At 39.8% G+C, this 11,525-nt stretch overlaps 1 protein-coding gene across 2 annotated transcripts in view; it reads left to right on the plus strand.

Annotated features, from left to right (window-relative positions):
- Window positions 1-11,020, plus strand: part of STARD3NL (STARD3 N-terminal like) — a 50,931-nt gene extending 39,911 nt beyond the window's left edge. For both annotated transcript variants that reach the window (XM_046669224.1, XM_046669225.1), the window contains 2 exons: window positions 9,418-9,490; window positions 10,527-11,020. In XM_046669224.1, coding sequence (XP_046525180.1) covers window positions 9,418-9,473 — 56 coding nt within the window. In that variant the 3' untranslated portion in view covers window positions 9,474-9,490; window positions 10,527-11,020. The remainder of the gene's footprint in view (window positions 1-9,417; window positions 9,491-10,526) is intronic.
- The last annotated feature ends 505 nt before the right edge of the window (window positions 11,021-11,525 follow it).

Genomic DNA, 11,525 nt, shown 5'->3' on the forward strand with positions numbered 1-11,525 from the left:
GTGAGACAGAGAAGTAAACATGAATAGAGGGCCACAGACACTGTGATTTGTGACCTGCATCTTTGAAGATAGGCAGGCAGGGGGAAGGTGCTCTCTTTGTCAGCCCTAAACTGACCTTCCTCCGGGATTCCCCACGTCTGAGAGTGGCAGCACTGCCTATGCCGTTGCCCAAGTCAGAAACTGGAGCGTCACTGGGGCTCTGCCCCTTTCTTACGGCTCACACTCCATTACTCACCGTGCTGTTTGGCTTCTCTTTATTTCTGCCTCCTTTATCTCAAATTGTACCACTTGATATCCTCTCCAACCTCAATTCAGCATTTTTTGTTTCCATTTCTACAACAGCCTCCCGTCTCCCTTCCTCAGTTGCCTTCTTGCAACCAGCCACCAGTGTACCACGTTACAAATAACAATTGCGTTATTCTAAGGTTTCTTCGTGACCACTGTATGATGTGAAAGTCTCATTATTTCTGTTTTAGAGATGAGAAAATTGAGGCCCAGAAAGGTGAATTAATTTGTCCAGGATCACACGAAGAATGAGAGGTAGGACTAGGGTTTGAACCCTGGCTCCAGTGCTAGAGTCCATGCTTATGGCTAATAAATATGCAGCCTTTCAGTATTAATAACACCAAATTGATCGTGTTATTCCCCTGCCCAGAGGCCTGCCACTGAAGGCTTTATGCCACTGAAAAAAGGATTCAGAAAGCCATGGATCCTTCACCCGGCAGACAGCACCTCTGTGACCACCCTTACTCAGTTGTCCAGCCTCTCTGTCGCTCTCTCCTTGTGTACTCTTCTGAAAGTGCTGGGCGCCCAAACCCTGAAGCTCCTCGCTTTTTCTGTCCTTAACACTACCCCTCTGCAGTCTAGTCTCCACTCACATGTTCAGAAGGCCCCTCCCCACCCCTCACCCCTGTTTCCAGGCGGTCATAGATACAGTGTCCTTTGCCGGCTCTTTAGGACTCTCCCATGTCATCCGGTCATCCTGGGTTGGGCTGCACTGTCTTCGGCACTGACCTGGCCTGTTTCTCCCACTGGGGTGTAAACCTGAGTTAGAAACTACTTTATTTTATTCCCAACATAACGCTTAGTGAATATTTTAGACACACACACATACACACACACATACACAGTATAATAAAACAGCTTCCATGCAGAAAGAGCCTTGTGAATGATCAAAGGCACAGCAGCGTGACGTACCACGTTAGGGGACTCCACTAAGTTGATATTCTGGACTTTCGGTGTTGGATCTAAAACAGTATAAAACACAAAAGCATAGAGTCAGATGCAATAAAGATATGAATTAGCAGAAAATCTGTTTCTCAGCCAGTACAAACTCAAGTATTAAACTTTTCATTACCTTATTAGAAGGATTATTTCATTGAGATTTTTGTATGTCATAGGACTCATTCTTTTAAAAAGAAGTTTGCATTGTAATTCATGCTTTTGAATAGCTTTTATTCTTCTAGGACTAATAAAATTTCTCAGCACTAGTGTATTTTTTTGCTTGAAAGTTCAGAGCAGCAGGATGATGATGATGTGAGGGAAACCATCTCAGATACTCCTCGTCGGGCAGTCCATTGGCTTCCTACCTGTGGCTTTTACCACCACCTAGTGGTAGTTGGAAGCATTGCCGTTTCGTTGGATTATGGGGCTAAACAAGAACAAATAGTGTTCTGATGGGTAGCTGCTTTATTTAAGGCACAGTGCAGATTGGTATGGTGCAGAGAGGGCGTATTCAAAGTGGCTCACTTTATTGTATTATATTTGCTTTGTCTGAATGTTCAATTTAGGAGAGAATTAAAAGTAAAAACTGTTACTGGAATGCGTGTGCCTAGGAAAGAAGGTTCTGCTCTAGAGTAAAGCTTGCTTGTTAGCCCAGTGGCTAAGTATCCAACAGTCTCTCAGCAACAGAAAGCTGCTCTGAGACAGCGCTGACTGGCCCTCGTAGATTAGGGGGTCTGGGCCCTGCCTTCCTTTTCTGGTCTTGCTTTCTCCAGCACCATGTACGGTGCCTGGCACGTAGTTCTGAAAAGAAGAGAGAAGGAAAGAAATTGCAGGCACCAAAAATTACAATGTGAGCATTTTTCCTTGTAAAGGAATGGCTTCAATTTTAGTGTCAGAGATTTGGAAGCCTAGCACATTTTATAGATGTCCTTTGAAAGGCTGTACAGATGGTTGGTGTGCAGGTTTGCCTGTTGGTCTAATCACATCCTACTTACCTGTGTATTAAATGGTCTTCTCTCAGATGACTGGTTGAGGTTGTTGGTTGAAGTTTTGGCCAGACGGCTTAAATGAACCAGTTGTGATGTTGGGGAAAGGGTAATTCATTACCTGCTAAATCATCAAAAGACTGACTTAAAATGAAGAAGAGCTCAATTGTGTAACATAATCTGTTCTAAGCAAATATAGATGAAGGCATTAAAATTCGAATTGGATGCCTACTGAGAATAAACATACATGCTGGTTTGCCAGAACAGTCTTGGTTTACTCCTCTGGCCCCATGTCAATATTATAACTCCTTTCATCTCTCAGAAGTATTCTTGTTTAGAGGATCAGTTACATAGTCACCCTGTGTATAGTCAATAGATTTGAAACAGTTTTCTAACTTTTTAATTACAATTTTGGAAAGTATTGAAAAACGATAGCTGAGGATATTAGGTAACATTCATGTTTTTAAAAAACAGCTTTTTAATTTTTGGTGAGGAAGATTGGCCCTAAGCTAACATTTGTTGCCAATCTTCCTCTTATTTTTTTTCCTCCCCAAAGCCCCAGTACATAGTTGTATATCCTAGTTGTAAGCCCTTCTATTTCTTCTATGTGGGGTGCCACCACAGCATGGCTTGATGAATGGTGTGTAGGTCTGCACCCAGGATCTGAACCAGTGAACCCCGGGCCACTGAAGCAGAGTGTGCAAACTTAACCACCACAACACCGGGCTGGCCCCCTTTTGAAAAACAGCTTTAATGAGGTCGAATTTGCACACCATAAAATTCATCCATTGTAAATGTGCAATTGCATGATTTTGGGTAAATCTGTAGTTTTTTAAACAACATCACAGTACAGTTTTAGAACAATCTTATCATTTGAAAAAGTCCTTTATTTCTAGTTAATCCCTGCTCCTACTTCCAGTCGTAGGTAAACCGCTGATCTGCTCTCTGCTTTGAAAATTTGCTCCCTTGGGACAGTTAATGTAAATATAATTGTAGTTTTTTCCATCTGGCTTCTTTTACTTAGCATAACGTTCTTGAGGGTTGTTCACGTTGCAGCGTGCGTCAGTAGTTTGTTCCCTTACATGGCTGAATCCTTCTCTGTGGGATGGATACACATCATTTTATTTATTATCAGTTGATGGACGTTTGGATTGTTTCCAATTTTTGGCTATTATGAGTAATAATCCTGCTATGAACATTCACGCACATGTCTTTGTGGGGACGTATGTTTTTATTTTTCTTAGATAGATTCCTAGGAGAGGATTTGCTGCGTCATGGAGGAAGTTTCTGTGTAACTTTTTGGGTGATCGCCCAACTGTTCTCCAAAGTCGCCGCACCATTTTACCATCCCTCCCGCAGTGTCGTAGAGTTCGTGTCTCCATGTGCTCACCAGCACTTGGTGTTGGCTGTCTTTTTGATTATAGTCATTGTAGCAGTTGTGAAGTGGTATCTCCTTGTGGTTTTACTTTGCGTGCCCTTAATGACTGATGACATTGAGAACTTTTCACCTGCGTATTAGTTATTCATATATCTTCTTTGGAGAAGAGTCTATTTGAAAGTGTTTACCTTTTCTTTTTTTTTAAGTTGCATTGATTGTCTTCTTATTGAGTTGTAAGAGTTCTTTATATGTTCTAGATAAAAGTCCTTTATAAGATACATGACTTGCAAATGTTTTCTCCCAGTCTGTAGTAGTCTTTTCATTTTCTTCGTGGAGCATTTTGAAGGACAGATTTTTAATTTTGATCAGGTCCAGTTCATCAAAATGTATTCTCTTCTGGATAATGGGTTTGGGGGCATGTCTAAGAACTCTTTGCCTTAACCCTCTGCCACAGAGATTTTCTCCTATGTTTACTTCCAGAAGATTTTGCAGTTTTAGCTTTTTCATGTAACATTATGGTCCATTTTGAATTAATTTTTAAGTATGGAGGAGCTAAGGAACTCAATTTGCTCTCTTGAGGCAGTGCCATTTGTTGAGAAGACTGTCCTTTTCCCATTGAATTAAGTCAGCACGTTTCTCAAAAACTATTTGACTGTAAATATAAGGGTTTATTTCTGGACCCTCAATTCTCTCCGTTGACCTGTGTGCTCTCCTTGCCCCAGGAGCACACTGGCTCGAATACTGTGATTTTATTTTTATGTAACTTTGAAATCAGGCTCTGTAAGGCCTTGCTTGAAGGGCCTGCCCTCCTGTGCCCAGAGACCTCGATTTTGTAAGTAATGAACCTTGTCAGACCTTCTGGTGTGTGTGACATCATCAGTCTCAATGTCCAAATCTCATTTGGGGGGCTCCCTCCCCTCACTGCTTTTGCGGGGTGACCATAACAGTCCTCCATCTTTGTTCTTTGTCAAAATTATTTTGGCTTTACTAGGTCTTTTGTGTTTTCATGTAAATTTTAGGATGACCTTGTTAATTTTTGCCCCAAAAGTCTGCTGCATTGATTTTATAGATGAATTTGGGAAGAATTGCTGTCATGATAATACTGAATCTTCTAATCCATGAACATAGACTCTCTCTGCATTGTTTTTTAGTTTTTATCAGACAAGTTTTACTCTTGATTTGTTAAATTAATTCTTAAGTGTTTTATTCTTTTTGGTCCTATTGTATATGGAATTGGTTCCTTAATTTCATTCTCAAATTGTTTGTGCTAGTATATAGAAATACAATTGGTATTTTGTGTATTGTACTTGTATCTCGTGACTTTGCTAAACTTGTTTATTAGTCAGAGTTTTGGCTTTATGTGTGTGGATCCCATGGACTCTTCTACACACAGGATCATGTTGCATGTGGACAGAGACTGTTTTACTTTTTCCTTTTCAATCTGCTGGATATCTTTAGTTTTGTTTTTTTCTTATTGCAGTGTTTAGAACCTTCAATACAATGTTGAATAGAAGTGGCAAGAGCAGACATCCTTGTCTTGTTCCTGGTCTTTGGGGAAAAGCATTCAGTCTTTCAGCATGAAGTGTGATGGTAGCTGTGGGTTTTCACAGATGCCCTCTATCAGGTTGAGGAAGTTCCATTATATTCCTAGTGTGTGGAGAGTTTTTATGAATGGGCATTGGAATTTTCAAATGCTCTATATGTGTCTATTGAGGTTTTTATCCTATATTCAGTTAATGTGGTGTATGACATTAATTGAGTTTTGATGTTAAATCAACTGTTTCTGTCTAGGGTAAATCCCAGTTGGTCCTGTTTATAATCCATTATGTACATTTCTGGATTCGATTTACTATTTCCCTGAGTATTTTTCTGCTTATGCTCATGATTTCGTACCTTCTGGTCTGTCGATTTCTTATTATGTCTTTGGCTTTGATGTCAGGGTAGGGCTGGCCTCATAGAACACATCAGGAAGTGTTCCCAGCTCCTCTGTTTTCTAAATGAATCCTTCTTGTGAAGGATCGATATTATTCCTTCTTTAAATGTTTGGTAGATTCTCCAATGAAGCCATCTGGGCTGAGGATTTTTTTTGGTGGGAAAAATTTTTTAAATTACCCATTTAGTTTCTTTACTTGATATATATGGGTTTATTTAAATTTTTTCTTTCTTCTTGAATCAGTTTTGGTAATTTGCGTCTTTCTAGGAATTTATCCATTTTTTCTAAATTATCTTGTTTGTTGACATGAATTGTTCGTAATATTCCTTTATAATTCTTTTCAATCGCTGTAGGATTGGTAGTGATGTTTTTCCTTTTTTTCTTGATTTTGGTAATTTGTGTTGTCTCTCATTTCTTTTTAGTAAGTCTAGCTGGAAGTTTGTCAAATTTGTTGATATTTTCAAAGAATTGACTTTTCATTGATATTTTTCTCTTGTTTTTCTGTTTTCCAATTCAGTTATTTCCATTCCACTTTCTCTTTATTTTATCCTGCTTGGGTTGTATTTAGATTACTCGTGTTTTTTGTGATTGACTTTAAATCTTTCTTCTTTTCTGATATAAGCATTTAAAGCCGTAAATTTTCCTGTAGGCATTGTTTTAGCAACATCATATAAACTTTGATGTATTTCATCTTCATACATCCTTGGCTTTCAACAGGTTGCCTATAATGTATCTACATGTGGATCCATATGTATTTATCCCAAACAGCATTTGTTTAGCTTATTAGATGTGTAGATTAATACTACTCGGCAACTTTGGGGAGTTTTGACTGTTATTTCTTCAAATATTTTTCCTGTTCCTTTTCTTTCTCTTCACTCTTTCCATGAGTTCCATTACATGTATGTTTGTGTGTGTGATATTATCTCATAGATCTCTGAGCTGTGTGAATTTTTCTTCTTTTTTCCCCCTCTGTTATGCAGAGTGGACAACTTCTATTGCTTTATCTTCGGGTTCAGATTCTTTTTCCGCCGACTGGAATATTCTCTTAACCCTCTCTAGTGAATATTTCACTTGAGTTATTATACTTTTCAACTCCAGATATAATTTTTAAAATTTTTTCATTTTATAATTTGTCTCCTTTTTGAGAATCTCTGTGTGTTGATTTATTGTTGTCATATTTTCCTTTAATTCTTCAAACATGGTTTTTCCGTATTTCTTTGAACATATTTATAATAGCTACTTTAAAGTGTCTGGTAAACAAAATATCTGGATACGCTCAGAGACAGTTTGTATTGAATTGTCGTTTTTGTTTTGTTTTCACACTTTTCTGATTTTTGTTAGTCTTTTTATTGAAATTATTTTGTTGAAAATAGGTTATAACAACTCTAGATTCTCATTTGTCCCCCAGAAGGTTGCTTTTATTGCTGTTTGCTTAGAAAATTGCCTGAGCTATATCTGTGAAATTATGTCCCTTGGGGTGTGTGGCTGCTGATGTCTCTTCTCAGTGTTGTTTTTTCTTTTTAATTCTTTTATTTTTAAGCCTAACTTCCTAGTGGGCACCCCTGTGTCTGCATAGCTTAGTGGTGGCCAGTGATTGGACAGAGATTGTGCTCAAGCCCCTTGATTAAGACTCCCATCCTCTGCCAGGTGAATAAGTGGATGTATTGGGGCGCAGATTAAAAGTTCTTCCTCCACTTGTACTTTTGCTGAGTCCTTTCACGTCTCCTCTGCAGGTGCTCACAGCCTCAGGGTTGCCCAGAAGTGTTTGGCTAGTCTGGGCTCTTTCGGGTCTCTGCTAAGCATGCACACAGCTTCAGCCTAGCATATACTTGCTGCAGCCACGACCACAACTTCAAATCTGCAGAGACTCTGGCCCTTCCCGCTTGCACACCATTGAGTTTGTCAGGTCACCATCACATCACTCCTCACCCCAAATCAAGTGAGCTCCCTTCACCTGGCTCAATTTTCTGCCCTTCCTCATGGATTGCCCTGCCTTGGATGAACTCTCCTGCCCATCGAGCTGGGTGTTGGGAGGTGAGGAAGGAATGGGAGCAGCTCCAGGCAAGAACACCACTGTTGTTGCCTGAATTCTGCAGGTTTTCAAGCACAAACACTTCTCAGCCTGTTGTATGCCTGTTGTCTGTCATTTCCTGAGTGCTGAAATGGTTAGTTTTGTTCATCTAGTCCATTTTGTAATTGCTTTTCAGAATGAGAACTACTGACCTCCTCACTTGACCAGACAGAGTCAGAAGGCCTTGCTAGCATTGGTGTTTATATTATGTAAAGTAAACATATTATGTTTTAATTAAAAATTTGGCTTTATTTAGGATTCCCTAATAATTGCAAGACGTGTCAGTTCGTTGTGGCTGCAATGCCGTTAGCCTGACAGGTGGAAAGTGAGCCCAGAAGCAGGAAGACTTGGTCTGTCCGTCTTCCTCAGACTCCTTTCAAAGGGAGAAGGCAGTTAAACTACCCCAGTGTCTCTACAATTTACAGCAGTTTAATACGCTGGGATGTGAAGCCTTCCAACCCCTATATCTTTCTCTATTTATTTTACCACAAACGTCACCTGAACTGTGTGACATTGATGAGGTTAAGATGTGGGACAGGATCTTCATTTAGGATCCTCAGCCGTTCTTTCTCCTGTACCAGGTTTGTTCTTGGCTATAATCCAGGTAGACATTCTCATAAGAAAACATGTCCCTCTTGAAGTGTGTTATGTGACACGAGGACAGCACGGGAGGCAGGCTGCTTCTGAGTGTGAGGAGGTCACATCCCTGACCTGCTGCTTCGGTCTTCTCACCGCTCCCTTTAATTCTCTTCCCCAATTGTGAGAGTACTGCAAGCTTATTATACAAATGTGGAAAGACAAGAATAAAGATCCCCTTTCCTTCACAGCACTCAGCAACATCAGTGTGACAGTTTAGTTTGTTTCCTTCTAGTTTGTGTCTGTAATTAACACAATTGTGGTCACACTGCCCATATTATTTATACCCCATTTTAGAAATTAAAAGGTCAGTTTCAGTTTGTTGTAGAAATTTTGGAATCTCCAGAAATGTATGAGTCACCTGGTTATTTCCGTCGAGTCATTCTGATTTGCACATTTATATTAATTTTATTGTTATCAATTATGCTCTTACAGTACTTTCAGTTTCATTTATTACATATTTGCTTTTTCTTCATAGCACGTTCATTTTACATGTTATAAACTATAAATATAATTTTAAGTGGATGTAAGATATTTCGTGGAATCATAGTTATTTAACTTCTACTCTCAGGCATTTAGATTTTTTTTCTAATTTTTAGAGCGAAAATCTACATAATGGAAAACAAGTATTATTTCCACTAGTGTGAAATGACTGACTCGAATGCACAAATAAGATAAGGCTCACGAGGCAGTGACCTGGAATGGTTGTAGCAGTGGTCACTGGCAACAGTCACGAGAGTGACCATGTGCCATCTCCCTCGGCATTAGGAAGCCCTCACTGCTCTCTCAGTCACTGGAGATGGCGGCTGTGAAAATATGTAGGTTAAATTATTTATCCCAAAGCTCACAGTTGTTTACACTTGAAAAACGTCTGCAGAGTCTTCAGCAAAGAAGAATAGCAGTGGATAATAATTCTTGGTCTATTCAGATATTTTTAGAAGTACATGAGTGAATCCATTTTGACAGATTAGTGTGGGTTATAGTGCCTGTTTTAAAGGCTTTTCTCCTTTAAGACATAAAGTAAAACTTAATTTTACAGTTAAAGTTTTGTTAACCTAAGTCTCTTAAGGATTGAAGAAGTGTCTCTCTCATTTAAAATGTCATGCATATGTGTTGTAACTTGAAAGCAATCGTTTCTCACTTTACTGGAATGCGATGCTTTTTCTCCTTCCCCTTCCCTACCATGTAGGATCTGAAGAAGCTGAAGAAAAGCAGGACACTGAAAAACCACTTTTAGACCTATGAGTACTACTTTTGTTAAAGTAAGTCTTTGAAAACGAAACTATAACAACAAAGTAGTTAAACATGGAGCATTTTCTTTGAGTAGATTCAAAGTAAAATTCAAAGAATTTGAGTGTGAGTGAACAGCAAAATTTGTCCTATTTACATGAATTTATCAGTCACCTTTTATTGAGATAACGTTTCTTAATGTTTTCTGCGTAGGTGTAAATTTGTGAAGTAGGAAAAATACCTCAGAGTCCCAGATTACTAAAGGATGAGCCTGAGTTCATTATTGTTGACTTAGTCAGAATGTCTCCATGTCAGATGTTGTTTATCCTCCAACCCTAACTTAGTGAGCTGTGAGGGTCGCAGTCCTATGAGATGTGGTCCCGTTATTGTCTCCATTTACACCTGAGGCGAGTGAGACTAGAGTAGGTGAGTAACTTGCCCAAGGTCACACAGGGAGCAAGTGGCAGAGCCAGAACTCAGGCCCGCCCAGTGTGGATCCAGGGTCCCCTCCAGCCCTGCACTGAGATGTCTCTCAAGTGCTCTGGAGCCTCAGAGATGCAGGATGTGATCGTCAGAGCAGCAGCTCGTGCTGGGCCTCAAGGTGGGCACGTGGGTGAGTCCCTTCAGGTCATCACAGGAAATAGTTCATCCTCAGAGACACAAGCAAATAAACTGAAGTCAACTGTAGCAGCAGCGACTCTGCCTAATTTTTCAGTCACAGAAGGGAGAGGTCGTGGATGGACTCGGAGTCGTGGAGAAGCAGAGGTGGCCGGAATCGTGGTGGGTGGAGGCCCTGTGCCCGCAGCAGAAACACCCGACACGCTGCGGCCCCTTCTTTCCACTCTTTCCGCAGCAGTGGTTGGACGTGAGGCAACAGTGTAAGCACGTGAATAGCAGATCCTCTTCTAAAACGCCTTAAATAAATTCTGTGTGGCCACACCCAGGGTCCTTCAAGTGTCTGTAGCACAGCTCATCTTCAGGACACAGACCTCGTTATAGAAACATAAGGCAATGTGGCATTTTGCCTTTACACTACATCTCAAATGTTTTGTGTTCTCTTTTTTCTAGTGTGAAAAACCCTCATTGAAAGTCACTGGAGGAAAAAAAGGACTGGAGGTGGGGTCTCCCTATTGAAGGTTGAAATGGTGACGTCCACTGCTGACTTCATTGAACGGCTAATAAAGAATTTATTTATTGTAATACCTCACAGACACTGTCCCACATCCACATCCATTCAGTGGCCTGCCTGTGGCTGGTAAGATAAAGGAATGGTCCACCTTGTATTTGATGAGACTGAGTCTGATCTGTTAATGAATCGTTGCAAAAAAGTCTCGTGCCGCATTCCTAATCAAAAGACTTCTTAATATATTCAAATAATACTGTTTTAGTAAGCAAAGTATCATTTTATTTTGATTCACAGAATGGAATTTTTTTGTTTCTTGTCTCAGATTTCTTTTGTATTTCTTTTTTAACACCTTACATTTCCCTTGTGTTTTTTAACTCATGCACATGCGCTCTTTGTACAATTTTAAGAAGTAATAAAATCCAACATATCAAAATGATTAGTTTTATTTTCCTTGTTTTGCGTTATGTATTTGGCCAGAAGTGTTGGAATTACAAAGAGAGGACAAGGAGGGATTGTGAATACCTATAAAAAGTCCCCAGACCTTTTGTATTACTTTTATCATGAAATAGCATCTTTCTCCTAGAAATATGGTTCTGAAATAGTCTGAGTACTCCTGCTTTCAACCAACACTATGAAATCATTGCCATCATTTTTCCTTTGTGTTTAGCTAATTTGAATTAAAATGACCTAATTATATGGTGAGAGATTTTTTTCAAACATGAATATTCACCTCAGTGCTTCATAGGATGGCAGCCTGTCGGTTAGTTTTCTTTCATTGTTCATCGAGTCATTCAAGAACAACTCAATTGTGTTTGTTGGGAATGGTACTGGTTTGGGTAGAAACTGGCCATTTGTGCAGATCTAGTCAACTCCACGTGTGCTTGTTGTAAGAATGGGCCAAATGACAACAATGCCGTTGGGCATCTCTCTGGGAGGCTGGG

The sequence above is a fragment of the Equus quagga genome, chromosome 8 (genome assembly GCF_021613505.1).
Source record: "Equus quagga isolate Etosha38 chromosome 8, UCLA_HA_Equagga_1.0, whole genome shotgun sequence".
Classification (NCBI taxonomy): domain Eukaryota; kingdom Metazoa; phylum Chordata; class Mammalia; order Perissodactyla; family Equidae; genus Equus; species Equus quagga.